The sequence below is a fragment of the Aspergillus uvarum genome, assembly GCF_003184745.1.
Source record: "Aspergillus uvarum CBS 121591 unplaced genomic scaffold BO82scaffold_1, whole genome shotgun sequence".
NCBI classification, from domain to species: domain Eukaryota; kingdom Fungi; phylum Ascomycota; class Eurotiomycetes; order Eurotiales; family Aspergillaceae; genus Aspergillus; species Aspergillus uvarum.
Window position 1 is genome coordinate 880595 of NW_020291298.1, and position 18447 is coordinate 899041.

Here is an 18447-nt window from a genome sequence, read left to right on the forward strand (position 1 = left end):
ATGCTAGTACGACGAGACTGAGTCTGAAGAAGGGACGAGGTGAGACACGAGTATGTAAGATTTACGACAGCCCGTGCCTGCCGGAGAGTGACTGCCTCTTTGCCATCAATGAGGATGGAATTGGAGACCCGAGCCCCAAGGATCTGGAGCATGAGTGATTGATGGAGGGCTGCATATACTATCTGAAGCTATGAATTAATGATTATGCTATGTATAATTTGTACTGTATAATGCCTCTGGTCGCAAAGCACATGATAAGCATGACTAGTATTTGGTAGACAACCCGCAAAGGCGGTGGAGCGACTTTTTGGGCGCGTTGCTCCCGGCCGCGCCAAGACCTGTTTTTTGGAGGCGGCGCAAGAGCTGCGGCTTCTGCCCTTCAACTCCGCTGTGTTGCGATACTCTTTCTCCGCTTCTTCCCCAATCGGCCATGGAGACTTGAGCTGACCTCTTTTCAATATCGCGGAGAGTGGTCATATCTCAGTTCTCGATTCCATCATGGCGAAGATCTACAAGGATACCCGGGTCGACCTCCGGCCGCACTCCCCAAGCACTGTCGTTAACATTCAGATTCCAACAGAAGCGAGCACCCAAAGCCGAGCTCGTTTCGCAATTTCCACCTTCAGCAGTCAAGAGCTACCGGTAGCGAGAGACGAAGAAGACTTCACCAAGCGTTACTTGGCGACGCAAGGATCGATCTACTTTCGCAAACGCAGCGTCTACCCCCGGGCCTTCCTCTGGCGAGTTGTCGATGACAGCAAGGTGCTGGAAATTCAGTGTGTCGATTTAACCAAGGGTGGGGTGGAACACCACGAATACAATGTGACCTTGCGCTTGGAATTCGAAGAAGGCATCGTCCCTTCGGGTGTCGATCTTGCAGACTTGGAGGAGCACGAAGCGTTGAGCGTGTTCGTCCTTACGGCCGACAAGCACTTGCACACCTTGACCCTACGCCCTGAGTTCTTCCGGAGGACAGAAGCGATCGACGAGAAAATCTCGGACTGGTGCAAGTCTTATGTTCCGGCGCCGTTGACATTCACGAACCCTCATCGACTACACGCGAGTAGCCCACTGGAGTTGTTCATTTCTCTTGACAATGGCGCTCTGTTGCGGTTAACAAGGAAGTCGAGTGATGACGGTAACCCTTCCCCAGTTCATTCCTCACTTTTATATCGCAGACAGTGTGATTTTGGGTTACGGTACTAATGCTTCCGGTACTTAGGATCGAACTGGACGCCGCTTACTTTTGACGAGAGGACATGGGGTGCATCGATCCGCGGCCTGGTCAGATGGCAGGCGCAGCCTTCAATAAGATACAAGGGGCGCACTCTCGATACGAATGTCGCGAACGCCATCACAACGACGTCTGACCAGACCTATGTTTTCGCTGTCTGTCTCAATCATACCTTGAAGATATGGAACCTCGCGACCAACAAGCTAGCTGCTACGAAAGATCTGCTGGACCGTGAAATCCAGCAGCCAGACGAATTATCATATTCGCTGAATCCGGCCGAATCTTCGTTCATCCGGGTCTTCAATATGGAGCGCGCGTTGGATGGAGGCTACCGCTATTATGTCGTCACATATTCGCCCTTCGAAGATGGCCGCTTCAAGTTCTGGGCTGTGAAGGGCGGCCTGACTTCGCCGCTGGTGATTGAGGACCTGTACCCTGGTGTGGCTCTGAAGCCGGTCGACCCAGATTCAACCGGAAGTATGTTCTGGAGTATTGCCGATTTTCAGATCAAGCCGGCCGAGGAGGGTAAGCGTATGGAGCTGTGGGTCTTGTGGAGGAACAGCAGTATTTATCAGCTGTATACGCTGCACTTCAACTTCGAGTCCCTGCCCAAGGATTGGACCACCAACTGGGTATCCACCGTCATGGACAGCCGCTGGCAGGAGCCCCCACCCGTCATGGCTACTTCAGATGTTGTCGACCCGACGGAGAAATGGCTGGAGTACTTGTTGAAGCCAAATAGGTTCTTACCAGAGGTTCTCGAAACTGCTCTGGCGATCTATCAAGAGGCTCTCAAACCAATGTCGTCGTCCGGTTTCCCGAAGAAGACCCACAGCCTTGAGGAGCGGCTTTGTTCCACTATTGGCGCCCATGTATCCCTTCGAAAGCACGTTGATGATGAGATGGATTATACTCGCTATCGTATGGACACGGACTCCAAATGGCGCCAGTTCTGGCAGATTGCGGACGATGTCAACAAACGACGATTCGAACCGGTAGCCCTCGCGTATGACGTTTATTATGAGACTCCCTGGATGCTCCTCTCGGACGGCTGCGCGATCATTCGTGAATGTAGCTCCGCGGAGCTCATTCTGCACAACTCTGGCGCCGAGCTTCGCTCAGATGGGCCGGTCATTGTTGATCGCTGGAGGCACCGCAAACTGGAGACAGAGATTGGCAGTCTATTCGAGCAGGCGTCCCATCTGATCACTGTTGCGTCCGGCTTCCGCAAGGCTTTTTCCGCTGAATTGGAAGCTGCTTGCCAGGAGGCCCTTGACGCCGAGATTTTCACTGAGCCCTCTACGTCTGTGCAAGACAGGATGGATACCTTCCGTGAGCGGTGTGATTTTGGAGAGCAGGTATCCAACAAGGCATATGATACCTTGGTCTCCGTGATGAGCCAGCACCTGAACATCTCGAGGATGCCCAACGACGTGTTCTACACCATCATTGATACTATTCCGCTTGACTTCCCCGGCAAAAACTCCGATCTCTTCCACACCCATTTTGGAGTGAAGGTTATTGTCAATGGTGTCCAGGAGACCATTATACTGACGCGGAAGACCCTGTCTGACCTTCTCTTCCTCGTTCTGTTTGTGGACGGAGAGGTTGAGCAGGAGGCTGGCTCGGACTTCGATGCGGCGGATCTGTTTGTAACTCTCACTACTTTGCTAAGGGAGTATGAGATGATGTCTTGGTTAAGCTCGCATTCACGAAAGTGCACCGACCGACCGACCAAAACCCCAGGTGGCTCTTCTCCTGTGGCCCTGAGGGACTCTGCTCGTAAGGATAAGGGACAAAGAACGGCCACCATCCTCGAGGATCTGTTTGCCAGTGACATCAAGCCGCGTCAAACCATCGGACTTCCTCAAAGCTACACCATCACCTTGGGAATCCGTGACATTTTGTCATGGGTCACCCGCCAGGGGGAGGTTGCCTACCCCAATGCTTTGGTCTACATACAATGCGACCTCATCGCTAAGAACAATATTGACCTTGCTTGGGATTTCCTCCGGTTCCAAGCAAGCACATCTTGGGCGACCTACGTCAAGGGTCGACTATATGTGGCCATGTCTGAATACGACACTGCGGCTTTGTACTTTCGCAAAGCTGCCTACCTACTTTGTAAGTTGAATCAGCCTAGTACAGATATTGGAATCGCAGTATCTAACAGAACATAGCTTGTGGAAAGCCTCTAGGTAACTTGCACGAGATGTCATCAACGTTGCTGGACATTGTCGCGGTGGACTGCTTCCACAACGGCCTTCCCAAGTACTTCCAACATATCGTGACGATTTTCGAACATGCACGCTCGTTCTCGCATGTTGCCGACTTTGCGAGCCTCGCGCTGCAGGCACTTGCAAGTGAGCATGGAAGCCAGCAGCATGATGTGGATTACTCTAGCCTGCGCTCGGATCTTCTCTCGCGCTTGTTCTATGCCTCATTGCAAAACTGCCAATTTGACCAGGCATACTCTGCTCTGTCCAGATACAAGGATCGAACTTTACAGAAGTCCGCTCTGGGCTCTCTTATTACCGGCATTCTGACGGCCTCAGGGCCCGGCACCGCGGGTCTCCGGCAGATTCTCCACTTCCCCACGACTCTCATTCCTAACATCGCATCCTACGTGGACGAAACTTTGACTTCACTTGCTCAAAAGCAAACCTCCTTCACCTCCTACCTCGAGTCAGACAACAAGTGGAGCGACAGCACTCCGGACTACCAACGCATCCTCCAAGCGTACCGTATCGAAAGGGGCGATTACCGTGGCGCCGCTGAGATTGCCTACCGGAACGTGCAGCGCCTCCGCCACGCCCGCGACGTTTCCACCCATCTCATTCTCACCAGGGCAAGAGAAGCCGACGACGCTCACCCAATCGAAGAAGACGACCCGGAAAGCAAGGAAATCCGGCATGAGCTCCTATCACTCATTAACCTTCTTGCTTGCGTCGACAAGAGCGAATCCTACATCCTCGTGAACAAGGAGGACCCCCATCAGCCACTATCGTCATCCCTCGAGGCTAGACGCCGCAGCCTTCAGCAACATATGCAGCCAGACCACGAGGGCAACCACCCCATGGATGACGCCGGCGCCGCCTCTCCCTCACCCAACCCCGCCCCGATGGGCGGATCCCCCTCCGGGCGCCGTCTCAGCGCTAGCGCGACGGCAATCCGGCCCTCTAGCCGCCGCGACAGCAAGGCCTCCATCAGCAGCGCCGTCTTGAGCATCCCACAGAAGCGGGTAATAGTGACGCTGGATCACCTCCGTCGTGAATACCAGGCCGAATTAGACCGGGTCAGTCGGATCGAACGAGGTGATTGGGAGTTTGGGCTTCTTGATCCAGTTGGTGCTGAGGATGGCCACAACCACGATGAGGACACTACAATGGTGCTCGGGTAGAGTTGCCCATGTAGACTGGGGTCTGGTTTTTTTTTTTCGTGTTATTTCAGAATCCGGGTTCTGGGCGTCTGTGTATATCCTATGTATAACTAGTTTTAGGTCTCTGTAAAACTAGACTAGTAGCTGACTCGGGTTATTTTTTTGATGAGTAGTGTAGTGAGATATACTTTTGAGCTTACTTGTCGTAATGTCGCGACTCAATGTTGCAGAAGTATTGAGGGAGGGCCTGCAGTAAGAGGTTTCCATGCTCTACTCGCAGGCTTCTTGCAGTGTCGCCTGTGCTCCGCAACAAATCCTTCATGAAATCTACCCTACTCAGACTAGGGCCTATTTTATTTTCTGTCCATAATCAATCCAGAATCCAGACACCATTAACCACAAGCATAAGAACCACACTCCGATCCTCCAATCCAGTGCAACACCTTCTCACCCCCAGATCGGCCCCCGCAATATAGTGTGGCATCCAATCTAACCTCGAACCTGATCCCCGATTCCCTGGACACTGATACTCTCAGAGGTACGAGTACAAGGAACACAAAAAATCAAATAAAATAGAAAAACCAAATCCTGAATGCAGATCCTAATCCTCAAGCGCGCCGAGTATGAGTAACCTGGTGAACAGGCTAGGCGAGAATCTAGACTCTGTTCAGGCTTGCTCCTTTCAGGGCTGCATTAGCCGAGCAAACCCCTCTTGTGCTTCACCCCGATTCCTGTTTTTCCAGCGGGGATGGGGAGTGGGGATCCCCTCTCTCTCGCTTAATGCGCAAAGCGCAATCTTGTGGAGTGTGGTACTGACGATCGTCGCATCGCATCGCTTCGCTTTGTCTTCTTGTGCTGTGTTGTGGACCGTGGACCGTGTTGGGTGTGTGATGTGCGATGATGTGATGGTGCTTGCTGTCTGGGTTTTGGCCCTGCGAGGATTGCAACTGGGGGTTGGACTGGATTGGGTGCAGCTGCCGATCGATCTGCGTTGGACCACCGGACTACGGATCCTTAGTCTGGTTAGGGATTGGATTTGTGACTTGACTTGTGATTTGGGATCTGGATCCGTGATTCCGGATATGATTCTCCTGGAGAATCGGTTGGCAATGTAGGGGAGATGTTTTTAGTGTGAGTAGTGAAAGGGAAAGGACAGGGGATAGATAGGGCAGGGGTGTGCTTTTCTAATCCTTGTATATTGAACAATAGTTTTACTTTAGTCCTTGGGTCTTGCGGTGGGAAATTGTCCTGTACCTACTATGTACCGGTACAATAAATACACTTGAGTTAGTCGGTGACCCGGTGCTATGGACTGTAGCTTAGACCTACATGTTGGTTTGGAGGGGGTTGCCTTGCAGGGCTGGTCGAGCTACCTTCGAGTACTACGTACCCGCGAGCGGGTTCGAGGGAGCCAAGTCACGGAAGAATAAGTTAGCTAGCGGTATCTGTGTCTGTACCCGCTCAGCACCAGCACAGTACATACCCAAAATGCTACTGGCGCCCGAACTAACTCAAAAGTACGTTACTCGGTACTTTCGGCCAGGAAGAACCATTCCCAATCCCAGGCCCCAGCTGCGGGGATCAGAAATGATGTTCAAGCACGACGACAACAAAGGAAGGACACCTAGACTAGTTAGACTATGCGGGATCGGGTACGGAGCTACTACTACTAGCTTGAACCATACACTAGACAAGGAAGTAAGGCTGGATGGATGGAAGCAAATCCCGAGGGGTGTAAGCACTAGACTAGCCTAGCTCGCTGACTGTGATTGAATGTCCACGGAGGATTTTAGGTTCTATTCGGTGTCTTGGGGGTACGGGAATCTTTCGAGTTATATTTATTTTTTCAGGTTAAAAAAAGACTAATCGATCGCGGGTTCTTTGTGTCATATGAGTACTCTGCTGCTGTAAGGGGGCGGAAAACATTGATGGCCTGGATATGCACGGCAGGCAGGCAGGTCAAAAAAGGAAATCGGCCCGAGCCGCGGATCGAACGCGGGACCTCTCGCAGATATGCTTGGGGTTTGTAATCCCTAAGCGAGAATCATACCACTAGACCACCCGGGCGAATTGTTGAAATCAGCGTCATTCTTTGGTAATATGAGGCATGTGAAAAAGGATCATTTTATTGGATCTAGATGAATTAAAACACCGTAGCCCCGAAAACCCCGTCAACTCGACCCAGGGCGAAGAAATAGACAAAAAGAAAAAAAGGAAATGATTTCCACGAACCGAACACCAGTTGACAAGGCCTTTGTTTTCATGACCATAATCCCACCACGATACTATTCTTGAGCATCTCCATCCGTCGAAAAACTAGCGTACAGCCTGCTGAAGTGCGAATTATCCGAAGCCAGTAATTCGTGCGGAGCACCGGTCTCCACGACTCGACCCGCCTCCATGACAATGATCCTGTCATAGTCGAGGATGGTATCGAGCTTATGTGCCACCGTCACAATGGTGTGGGCGCTGAACTTCTCACGGATGACCCGTTGCATGATATGGTCGGTTCTTGCGTCAATACTACACGAACACATTAGAAAAAAACAAAGGAGGAGGATAGATGTATGTACCTGCTCGTAGCTTCATCCAGCACGAGGATGTTACCCGGACGGAGTATAGCCCGCGCCAGACAGAAGAGTTGCTGTTGTCCATGCGAGAGGAAAACCTCGTCGATGTCGGTGTCTAGATTCCCATTCTCTTGGATATGAGAGTAAATGCCCACGCCTTTGAGGGCATTGCTGATAGCCTGATCCGAGAAAGAACCTGTGGGGTCCATATTGGTTCGTACGCTGCCTTTCATCAAGAACGGACTCTGGGAGACGCCATTCAGGCGAGTGCGAATCTCCTGGCGTGGTAGCTTAGTGATGTCCAGCCCGTCAATCAAAATATCACCCGAGCTGATGTCGAGCATGCGGAACAAGCACATGACGAGAGAGGTTTTGCCACTATGATAGGACTTAGTAACATGGTGACATTCTCCGTGAGCAGTGATGACATACCTGCCCGTTCTTCCGCATATGCCGACTTTCTCACCTGCCCGAATAGACAGAGAAACATCGTTGAGAACTGGCTCAGATGGTCTGTGGTAAAGCGTTAATTAATCATCAATTGCGACGAGTTGACCATGACATACCTGTACTCAGCGGACACACCGGTGAATTCAATGCACCCCAGCGACGGCCAGTCCGGCGGAATCTCATCCCTCTCCGAAGGTTGATTCTCGGAAGGTACGTTCCGCGTGAACCACCTTACTCGCTGGATTGAGCCAATGTGTGTTTCAAGATTGGTCCAGAATGTGATCAGCAGTTTAATGCTCTGGCTGAATTGAATGACATTCAGAAGTGCGACTCCGACGTACCCTATGCTGATGGATCCGTGCAAGACGACAACAAGGGTGATCAATAGAACGGCGATACCTGCCACCACCATATCCAGGGTGAGTGTAAGCCAGCGTTGAATAGCGTATAGAAGATAGAATGGTCTCTGGGAATAGTCCAATAGCTTGTTGTTCTTATCCTGGAACTCGTGCTGCCACCCGAAAGATCTAAGGGTTACCAAGCCACCAAGACAATCTGTGAAATGAGAGAAGAGCGGTGCCTTTGCCTCGAGGTCAAGGTACCGCAGTTGGCGTGACGTTCGAAGGTAGATCTTCTGTATCAAGTAGACAATGGTGATTACCACAGGGAAGGAGATCGCCACGTATTTGGAAGCGACCGCCATGAGAATCATTTGAGCTATACAAAGAGCGAACGCTGCAAAACGATGAGCGTAAATCAACCCAGTGTAGCGGAAAGCAACTCACTAACGAATGTGTTTATAGCAGCGATTGGAAGCTCCATATCAATGAGCTGTAAGTCTTGGCTGAATCTATTGAGAATAGCGCCGGTATCCGTTATGGTAAAGAATGACATGGGTGCACTTTCAGGTCAGTGTCATTACTGCCGCCAGGATAATACGATAAACTTTACCTCAGAACTGTGCTCAGAAGAGCTTTATGGAAGACTTCACCGGACCTCGGTACCATAGTAATCACCATTTGCCTATGCGAATTAGCCAAAGAAGAACCGGAAGGAAACGACAGAAAGAAGTCTGACCAGCATCCGACAATGAGGGATATCATGCCAATAACCCCAAGCATTGCATAAACCCCTATATAGAACCCTGTATGCTTGCCAGGCTCTGCTTCGTTCGAACTAGCCCACCATTTCACCCAGATACCTGTTCTGGGATTAGTAGACGTAAACGAAGGTGATATACTGCGGGAGGCATACTCGGAAACGACAAACAGAAGACGAAGCTAAGCATAGCAACAAGGAAAACCATCGTGGGAAGCCATCCAATAGCACGGACATAGTACAAGTAGACGGACACGTCGCCACATTTCTCATGTGTCTCCTTTTCGGCTTCATCAACCCTCTCAACTGTCCTAACTTGGGCATTAGGTGTGGGCAGTAAGCCGCCTTTATAGCTCCAATCTGGAAGGCCTAGGCTAAAGCTTGAGACGTAGCCTCCGGCAGAGTCAAGAGCCTTTAAGCTCCCCTGTTCTGTAGCGCAACCGTTACTGTCAAGCACCATGATGTGATCTGCATAAGGAACACGCTTCACTGCTGCATCGTTAACGAAAACGCGCCAACATGTCTGATCAGCATTGACATACCCGAAGAGGATGCAAGCACGACTGTAGAGCCAATTGAGCGTAGAAGACCATGGATACCAAGTAAATGATGAAAGATATGATGCTCAGTTGTTGCATCAAGACTACTGAAAACATCGTCAAGTATAACGATGTCTTTGCGAGCGTAGACAGCCCTTGCAAGCGCCTGAACACAAGATCAATGACTTTCTCATTCAACACAGAAGCTGATACACTTACAATCCGCTGACTTTGGCCACCGCTCAGGGCTATGCCTTTGCTCCCAATCACGGTTTGATCGCCACGAGGTAGCTGCTTGAAGTCCTCCGCCAAAGCACATGCGTATATGACAGAGCTATACCATTTGGCATCGTACCCAGACATTGCCACTATGCAATCCTCAATGGTACCATTCGTATGCCAGGGCGTCTGCTCACAAAACGCAATGCTCTGAGATAGAACCTGTATGCTACCACCCAGACAGGGCACCTCACCGAGAATAGCCTTCAAAAGAGTGGATTTCCCGCAACCGGACGGTCCGATGAGAATGACAAAGTTTCCCTGAGAGATTGTGATGTTCAGGTTCTTCAGTATGGGCTTCTTTGTAGAATCCCACCCGAAATCCCCTCCCTGGATAGTAACAGCATTATGAAACGACGCCGAGGAACTTCCTTTCCAAGATTGTGAGGACATCGATCCGCTCGTGAGGGTTTCGGCATCTGTTGTTACAGATACCATTTTCTTGTCCTCTGACGACAGCAAGGGGATTGCGGCGGACCGGTTTCTTGGATCTAAGTGGCTGTCCTTCTCCAGGAATTCTTGGATTCTCTGGAATGAACCTACCGACGCGACGTAGTTCATCAGAGCCATCACAAGCGATAGGAGGGGATCCGAAAGAAGGGAGAATAGAGACAGAGCAGTATACACGACCGACGTTGTCAGGGCACGGTCATCCCCTCGATCGTGAGCGATTCCGACAAATGCCCCAAAGGCGAGAATTGGAGCAAAGATTCGAGTCGACCATGCTAAGACAGGTGAGTTTAGTAAACAAAATCCCAATGAGTTGTAAGGCAATGGCTTACCTAGAGCCATATTCCAGACCAAGAGCTTCCGAAAAGCCCGAGAGATCGTCAATTCGTCGATTCGCAGGTTCTGGACGCATGTCAAAAGCGCAGATTGTAATCCAAGCATTTTTATCCCTTTCATCGAAGCAAGCATCGAAGATGTCGAGGATATCCGCCTTTCAATCGCTTGCAACCACGAAGCTTGCTTTAACATAACGGAGGACATTGCTATGATCGAGCCAACAAGTGCCACTAGAGAGAAGCACGACGTGTCAGCGAATGGCTTCAAGGGGGCAGTAATTAGAGACCCACCAACGGCAACAGCAACAGGAACCACGCATGCAACCCCTAGTTGTCTTTCAAGGAGATAGATGGCTAACGCAATCTCCAGGGCATTCCCCCAGATATCGTGCATAGTCTGCCAGCCTTGAACGATCCGCTCAATATCGGCACTCATTAGGGTAACAGACGCAGCAGGATCGGCGTCTTTGGTGCTTAACGAACACGCCTTCTTGTAGATCATTGACACAACAGCACCTCGGACCATTGTGATAGAGCGATAAGTCAGATGTTGGTACTGGCCCATGGTGACCCATAAGAAGAGCACCGCGATTAGATACAATGCGGAAAAAGTCACAGAGCACGATATTTGTCTGACTCACTGCCAACCCGGTATAAACCAAGATGTAGGCTCCAATCAACCCGTAACCAATGTTCTTCGTGGAAGGATCTGAAGCTTGCGCGGTGAAGGTCAATGATCTCTCAAGCAGCAAAGGCTGACAAATGTTGAGGGCTGCCAGCATAAGTCTTGGTGGGATCACCGCGCAAACGTGCCATTTGAATGCTCGTAGACATGCAGATAATAAGCTACTCGAGCCATTGTCCTGACCTATGTTCGTTCAAGTTAGATCAACATGTCGCAAGCGTGATCGAATTATGCGGAGCCACATACCTTTCTTCCATTCGGCTTCAACCTCACGGTGCAGGCGCTTAGCCTCCAATTGCTTATCGAGGACGAAGAGATCATCCACAGCCAAGATCTTGGAGAACCCACGGTTAAACAAAGGATTAAGCCACCAAAAGAATGATTTGTTGTAAATACTGGCAAGAGCTTCTGGTGAGTAGCCTTTGTACTCGGTCCTGAGAAAGCGTCTCTTCTCCAAAGCTTCGAGGAGGAACAGTAGAAACTTGATGCCAACACCAAGCGAGGTGACTATGGCGACAGACCTGTCGACTCTGTCCGGATCGCGAAGCCATAGTGTTCTCGTCTTTGCGATGTCAAACAGAAGGGTGACCGCAAGATAAAGATTAAGGACAAAAGACGGTCGTACTGAGCGATTGTGTTCGCTATATGAAAGTGCACCAAGCACCAGGATACCCACGATGGTAACGGCATTAACCGCGACTGAGGCTTGTGTTCGTGCTACCGAGGGGAGCGCCCAAAGGACGGTAAGGACCAGTTGCGTGACGTCCAAGGCGGTCCATAGTATCTGCGGAGACCAACAACAATCAGCATCACGGGACCACGGTAGTGGTACGGTAGTAGTAGTAGGGGTAGTCGTAGTAGGGGTAGTCGTAGTAGGAAGAAGTCACGCACCAGTTTGGTCCAGAAAGGCCAAGAACCTGCCACCACCTTGCGCACTCGTCGGGCATCACGCCATAGTTGCACGCATGCCAGTACGATGAAAATTCCCAGAGGCAGAATACCCAAAATCAGCTCTTCAAACAGAAGAGAGAAGTCGAATCCGTCCCGACATGAGGATGGAGGGAAATGTAACAAGTTGTCTACTCGTTTGCACGTTGGATCTACCGCCATGATTGACCCCGAGATTCCATATACAGCCACCGAGAGAGCCTGGGTGGGAATAATGGCATGCAGGAATCCTCTTCCACACTTCACAGCAGTGCTTGTGGAGATCTCGGCTTTATGTTACTGCGACTATTTTCCCGTACCTCGCTGTCAGACCATGAATGATTGTTTCTTCTCTCTGTCTTGCTTTCATTATGTTCGTGGGGAGTTGTGGTACATACAGTATGTATTGGTCATTACCAAGGGAAGAGCTAGTAGACTGACCTCGCATGAGGAGAGAGATTCTGGACCCCACTTCCTCGCGTTCTTCACCTTTGGAGGCGTCAAAGGCGATTAGCTACAATGCAACGCTATAAGAATGCAGATTGCCACAGCGCCTTGGGCTGAAGATCCACCACCCGAAATATGCATGGGAAAGGCTAGCGGGGCAGTTTGAAGACCGGCGATTTGGCCTGTTCCACCGGGGCCTTGCTAAGAGCTCCTTTTGCTTTTTCCGTATGCTCCTTCAGCGCTACCTTCCTGAGAATCATGGGCCATCAATTTCCCCTCCTCATCTGCAACGTCAAGATGACCTAAACCATGCCAACACGAGTTCCTGCAAAACATCGGGGCTGGCGGTGGCCAAGGCTGCGAGGGCAGGCAAAAGCAAAAGGTCATAATTTCGAAAACGAAACCAAAAAATAGATTTGGTAAAATCACTCATGCACTAGAACCGCACACTATAATTGGAATCAAGAAAGAATACTCGTAGTAAAATTGACAGGAAAATAGCGCCACGAGAACCCTGCAAACTAGCCGATTCCATAAAATAGCGCGAACTGATCCAGTCAGCGACTGATGTGCTGCCTTCCCCCACAGGCCCAGAGCCACCGACGTCTCCCCTGCTGCTTGAGGCTTTGTGGGCTAGCACACCATGCTGCATGTATGCACCGCTTGAGTCTTTTCGCCATCGCGTCCCGGTAGGTGCATGCTAGTTCGGGATGCCAGTCAACCACGAGCGGGCCAGATTGTGACTAGAATGTCTGTATCAACGCCTCCCGGCACCTGCTCAGAGTCATCCTCCGTGAAGGTATAGTTGGACTATTGCTAATGATCGTGGAGACTGGCGACTTTGGTGTGGAGGGTGCTGTGCTAAGATTCAAATCCCGAGTGACACAAAACGCCGCTCCACCACCGATCATGGATGGTCACCGTCAATGCCTCATCCGGTTGACTTGCGGAGTGGTTTGGAGAATTAACCTCACCTTGCGCCCCTCTCTGTGGGTGAATTGTATCTTGTGAATAGATGGTGAGTTAGAGTTGACACTGGGGACTTGGAAACCGAGAACTGTCAGTGTCATTTCTGGGAAGTCAATTCCAAATTGCGCTGACAAGCAACTTGAGGCGGGCTAGGCTTGATTGGAGTTGACAGGTTTGGGGATCTGCTCTTTACGTCAGATCCGACGGGAATCCCGACCAGCCAACTCAGAGACAACTGCCAACTTGTTCAACAACAACTCGTAACTACCTAGAATCAAGTGGATCCTAGCTCGTCTTAGTCCCGAATACGTACTCATGTAGGGTACATACACATGTAGTACTCATGTACATAAAGTAGTAATCTGACAGTAGGTACATACTCTAATGACTGATTAAATACCCGCAGTCGCAAATACTCCTGTCGATGGTAAATCATTTCTGCTAACCCTAGCATCGATACGAGCACACTTGATGGGATCATGGATGGTTTCATCACGATCGCTCCTATGGTGGGCTGGCAATCCACCGCTGTCAACGACCAGTACATACTTGGTTGATGCTCCGCTGCGGAGGAGGCGAGACGAAATAAACAAGGTAGCACGGAAGGGGAAGGTACCACAGCTCACCACAGGATCGAGCCCATCCAAGATTAGTGACTAGTACTACTAGTTTAAGGATTCAGCAGCCTGAGAAGCCACAGTTCTGTGGGGATCCTCTCCGCTAAGAGCTCTCTTGTTTGTTGGGGGATCGAGGACTGCGACAGACTAGACTGCACAAGGATTAGCCAAGCGAGCTGAAAGGCCAACTGATCATCCATCCTTCCCTTGCTGCTTCGAGGCCTGAAAGACAGACGATTGAAGGATCTATAGCTGGTGCGGAGGGTGTAAGGGGTAACTACCTAAGGCTAGTCCTATGTAGCTAGAATAAATTAATTGTGCTTGCCGATGCTCGGTTGCAATTTACTTGAGTTGCGGGTGGTGGAGATCAGATTGCACACAATCGCAATTGCAGAGTGCGGTAATTGGAAGAAGTGGCTTGGTTCCTGCCTATACCTACCTTAGTAGTAGTGTGTGTGGGCGGAAGACTTCCGACTGCCGTTACCCGCTCCCCCATGCTGGGTGACTAACCCGTCCGTTTACAATAATGAACTTAGTTAGTCTCCCTTCATAGTCTACCTTGTTATGAGTACTGCTGCTTATCATTCCAGCCATCCGAAAATCCTGTCACTCCCTGAATCCCGAAAGTACGATCTACTGAAGGTCTGTTAGTCTGATGGGGCCTGCAAGTTGTAGCGCCGCCAGACCTTCGAGTTGAAGATGCCTAATTAGTATGCTCCATTTCACAGGAAGGATTCGCTATGCTAGACTATAACTACAGAGGTCTCGAACTTAACATGAGAAGCATATCGACTGTTGCTAAGCTGGTCCACCCATACACAAGGCAGAAACCGGCCATCTTCTTGCAGCCTGTCGCTTCCGTTTACTCTTTTCTATGGGGGGTGTTTCTCCCTCGAGGAGGTTTGAGCGTCAGATCTCCGATGACGATGGTGCTAAGATCGATCATTTCCCTGATTCAGGTCGCTTGTAATCCTCCGGAATTTAACCTTTGGAATATGGATATTGGGCTTGAGTCAACCATGGTACGTACCAGACACTACCGTCATCGGTTGATATCGCCCAAGTGGGTAGAGATCGACGGCCCCCGAGCCGCCCGTACCTGAATTAATCATCAGTGCTTTCTTTTTTGTTTTTTTCCCCCGACCGCTCTCAGCGAGTTTGCTTGAAGATCACCATCCGCCCCCGACCGCCGAGCGGTAACAAGCCTACTATTCATAGAAAATTTTCTCTCTTGCCATGATGTTCCGCGTCGGAGACCGCGGTGCAAGAATCTATCTATACGGCGCTCATGTCATATGCCGTAGTGTATGCAGACTCCCCTGCTAGCCACCAATTGTCCAAGCACATGCACGTATGTAGCGTTGTGGCAAAGGACTAAAATACATACATTCTGTAGGATCTGTTCACAGTTCCCCTGCAGTCCTTGCATAATAACCAAAAAGTTTAGTTCATTTATGCCCACCCCCCTGTGACCTGTGGACAATAAGAAGTCTAGAAGAGTTAGAATCTTGCCCTAACAAAGGACCGAGTCGGAGGGCGTACCCGCGCAAGCCAATGGGAGTTGGCGTGGAAAAGCAGGTGCCCAAATCTCTCCCCGCCCCTCTCGGAATTCTTTTTACGAATGCCAATTATAAGCCGGGCTATGTACAGCGGTCAGCTGGAAGACTAAGACATACTACCGAAAACGTACATGAGATGCGATATATGTGTACCTCAGTTGTCGAGTTTCACCTTTTCTCGAATCGCCCCTCCCTTTGGGATACAGTACATCTAAGCTGCATAAGCGAAGTAACTCCGTGATATGTCCGCCATATGGCGCCTACACTATAGTATGCCTGTATAATGCCTAGCCGACTACTCATTCTCGGAACGTGACGGCTAATGCCGGTTCTCCTAGAGCGCCACTCTCAATGAATCTAGATAGGCTAGACTGGATAGAGCATTATGAGGCCGCTGCAAGTTTCGTTTAGAATGACGAATTCGTGGTTCTGTAAGCCGCTGTATAGGGCGGCCAAATAGGTGTGCATCTTCTGAGTCTATAGCACCCAATGTGGTTTCTGATCTAACCTTCGCTTTATTGGGCGCGCCAGGGGCTCATCACAAGGAGTCTGTGCTGAAATTCCGTCCCAATGATGCTTTAAGAAGTCAAAACCGACTTTATAAATAATATGAGTTGTTGTTTCCATTCTTAACTCTTTGACGGACTTTTTATGCTTTAGTTTATGTATTGTAGTCACGTGTAACTTCGCCGATCTAGTTTTTCCAGTGTCGTCTCCTTTTTATCTTTCTCTTCTTGTTTATTTTTCCGGAACATGAGACTAGGCTGCAGTAGTAAATTAGTGATGTCTGCTATTGTGCAGTGACTGGTGAATGTCTACTTAGTGTCGGTTTAGCTGGCTTAGGTTTGTTTGACAGGAGAACTACCTACTAGGGACTAGTTACTAAGCTAGGCTGGCTTAGTCAGTTGACGCTGATACCTTGGTACTTTGAATGAGCAAGGGTAGGCCACCTCCGCTGTTAATAACTCTATTTTCTCACTCCCGCGAAGGTGTTCATTCCAATGAGCTTCTTTTCTCTTCTGGCGTAAAGTCTATCTCTATGAGTAGGAGATGGGGAGTTTCGACGTGACGAACTTCTATGATGTGATGCAAGATAAGTTAACTTACGGTGAGGCCATGTGTAGGAGAATTCTCCGGCGGACCACGTATGCTGCTGCCCCTCTACCAACTTTTGTTTTATCACATTCCTTCTCTTGCAACTCATGTGGAGAGTGCACGGGTGTTGAAGCTGGAAGACCCATGGGATTCGGGACTGACCATGGCTAGCCAGGGAACCTGTCGACCTGCGCTGCCACTCATGGACGTCGGAGTGGATGGGGCGGAATCATTAGGGCAAGCTTGCACGGGTGTGCGCCAATGACGCCGCCCAACCTTCCGCTTCCCGATCAGGAACCGGACTTTTGTGACAGTGGACCCTCTAAATTGGTCTGGGACACGGAATTGATTTTCAATGTTTATTTTTCTTGATTTACTTTTCTTTTTCTTTGTCCTTTTTATTTTTGATCATTAATTTTGATCATTATTTTTATCCCATCTTTTTTTTCTCTCAATGTTTCCTTTTCACATTTGATCCGATGCTTGGTGAACAATTACAAGTCTTCAACATAGGTAGGTGGTAGTCGTCGTCTTGGTCGTCATCGGCTTCAATCGTATTTGACCAGTTTCTTTACGAAAATCTTCTTCTTATCCCGTTCGACGTGTAGCCTTGAAGCAGGCTATTTCTACAGAGTCCCGTATGTATGTACATACTCGTAGCTTGTAGTACGGGGTATTGCATTTATTGCCAAATACAGACGGCAATCGAAACTCGAGTCGGGTAAACCTCCGCTCTCCGGTCCCTTCCCCCTCCACTCCGCTGATAATCGATTCCCAATTTCTCCGGGCTGTTAACATCACTACCGGTCAGCTCGCAGATTCGTATATGTACTTGCAAGCATATGTTCCCGTATGTACTTACATACCAGCAGTAGGAGTTAGTGCTTGGAGGATAAAACAGTCTAGCCCACAAGACGATTTAGTTCATTACGTACATAAACACGATTCCATTCGCCATCCTCTACACCCTGATCTCCGAGCCATCAATCATGGTGGGTCTTGTTTGTCTGGGGCCCGAAATAGCAAAAGTGGAAAAGTGGACGGGCTCTCCGCGAGCTCACAGTATAGATTTTCGACTCAACTCGTCGTTCGAGACTGACCCCGAAGTTCATGATGCTGCCACTGCTAACTTAGTCCAGGGCCAACGCTTCAGCCATGAACGTCATCCATGGCTGGTCGCCTTGATTTTGACAGCAACTACTCCCCCTTCTCCCTCTCCTTCTTCTCTTTTCAAATTGGGCCGGATTATAAAAATGATTTTCAGGATTTGATTTGAAAATCATTTATTTTTTTCTAATTTCTTTTCTATTTTTTTCCCCACTTCACTTTGCCCTCTTATACTGCACAATATTCTTCTAGTGCTATCCCTCCCCGGGGAGATGTCTTTGCCCCCTCGTCTACACAACCGTTCTCCACTTCCTCCCTCCATGCCCATGGCAGCCAGATGATCTTTTCTCTCTCTTCCCTCCACCCCTGGAGGGGCTCCACCCAACAGACAGAGTCCACTTCAATGGCAATTGGGCTTACCGCCCTGCAGAGGCTTGGTAAAAGAAGCTATGGAATCAATTCCCTGTCTGTACCTTCAGCTCTAGACTAAGCAAGGGTATAGCGGGGTGGCCACGGTTCAAGCCATGCTTTAATGCTTTTTTTTACTGCCTCCAAACCATTGGTTGAGATGGGGGGGGGGGGCGTTTCGTATCCTCCCTAGTAAAGAAATGTCTGGTAATCCGTAAGCCTTTCAAACCGTTCCATGCAATAGGGTCGTGGTTGACTCCATCGATCCATCCATCGACCTATTTCGGGCTAAGGCAATC

At 49.8% G+C, this 18447-nt stretch overlaps 2 protein-coding genes and 1 non-coding gene across 3 annotated transcripts; 1 reads left to right on the forward strand and 2 right to left on the reverse strand.

Moving 5' to 3' along the window:
- Positions 1-498: 498 nt before the first annotated feature.
- On the forward strand, positions 499-4767 carry BO82DRAFT_388282 (nucleoporin Nup120/160; the record flags this gene model as incomplete). Its single annotated transcript, XM_025638372.1, has 3 exons — positions 499-1138; positions 1223-3358; positions 3415-4767. 3 exons carry the CDS (start codon positions 499-501, stop codon positions 4632-4634), a joined length of 3996 nt encoding a protein of 1331 aa, XP_025497482.1. The 3' UTR covers positions 4635-4767.
- A 1820-nt stretch (positions 4768-6587) lies between these two features.
- On the reverse strand, positions 6588-6680 carry BO82DRAFT_t6. The gene has a single exon. It is a non-coding gene; the product is annotated as a tRNA-Pro (tRNA).
- A 218-nt stretch (positions 6681-6898) lies between these two features.
- abcB (putative ABC multidrug transporter) lies at positions 6899-12129 on the reverse strand (the record flags this gene model as incomplete). The annotated part of the gene is made up of 15 exons (XM_025637216.1): positions 6899-7136; positions 7187-7561; positions 7616-7696; positions 7750-8368; positions 8419-8534; positions 8585-8656; positions 8711-8834; positions 8888-9220; positions 9274-9436; positions 9490-10274; positions 10332-10565; positions 10626-10890; positions 10976-11202; positions 11266-11803; positions 11911-12129. The coding sequence occupies 15 exons, from the start codon at positions 12127-12129 to the stop codon at positions 6899-6901; spliced, it is 4389 nt and encodes a 1462-aa protein (XP_025497483.1).
- Between the last annotated feature and the right edge of the window lie 6318 nt (positions 12130-18447).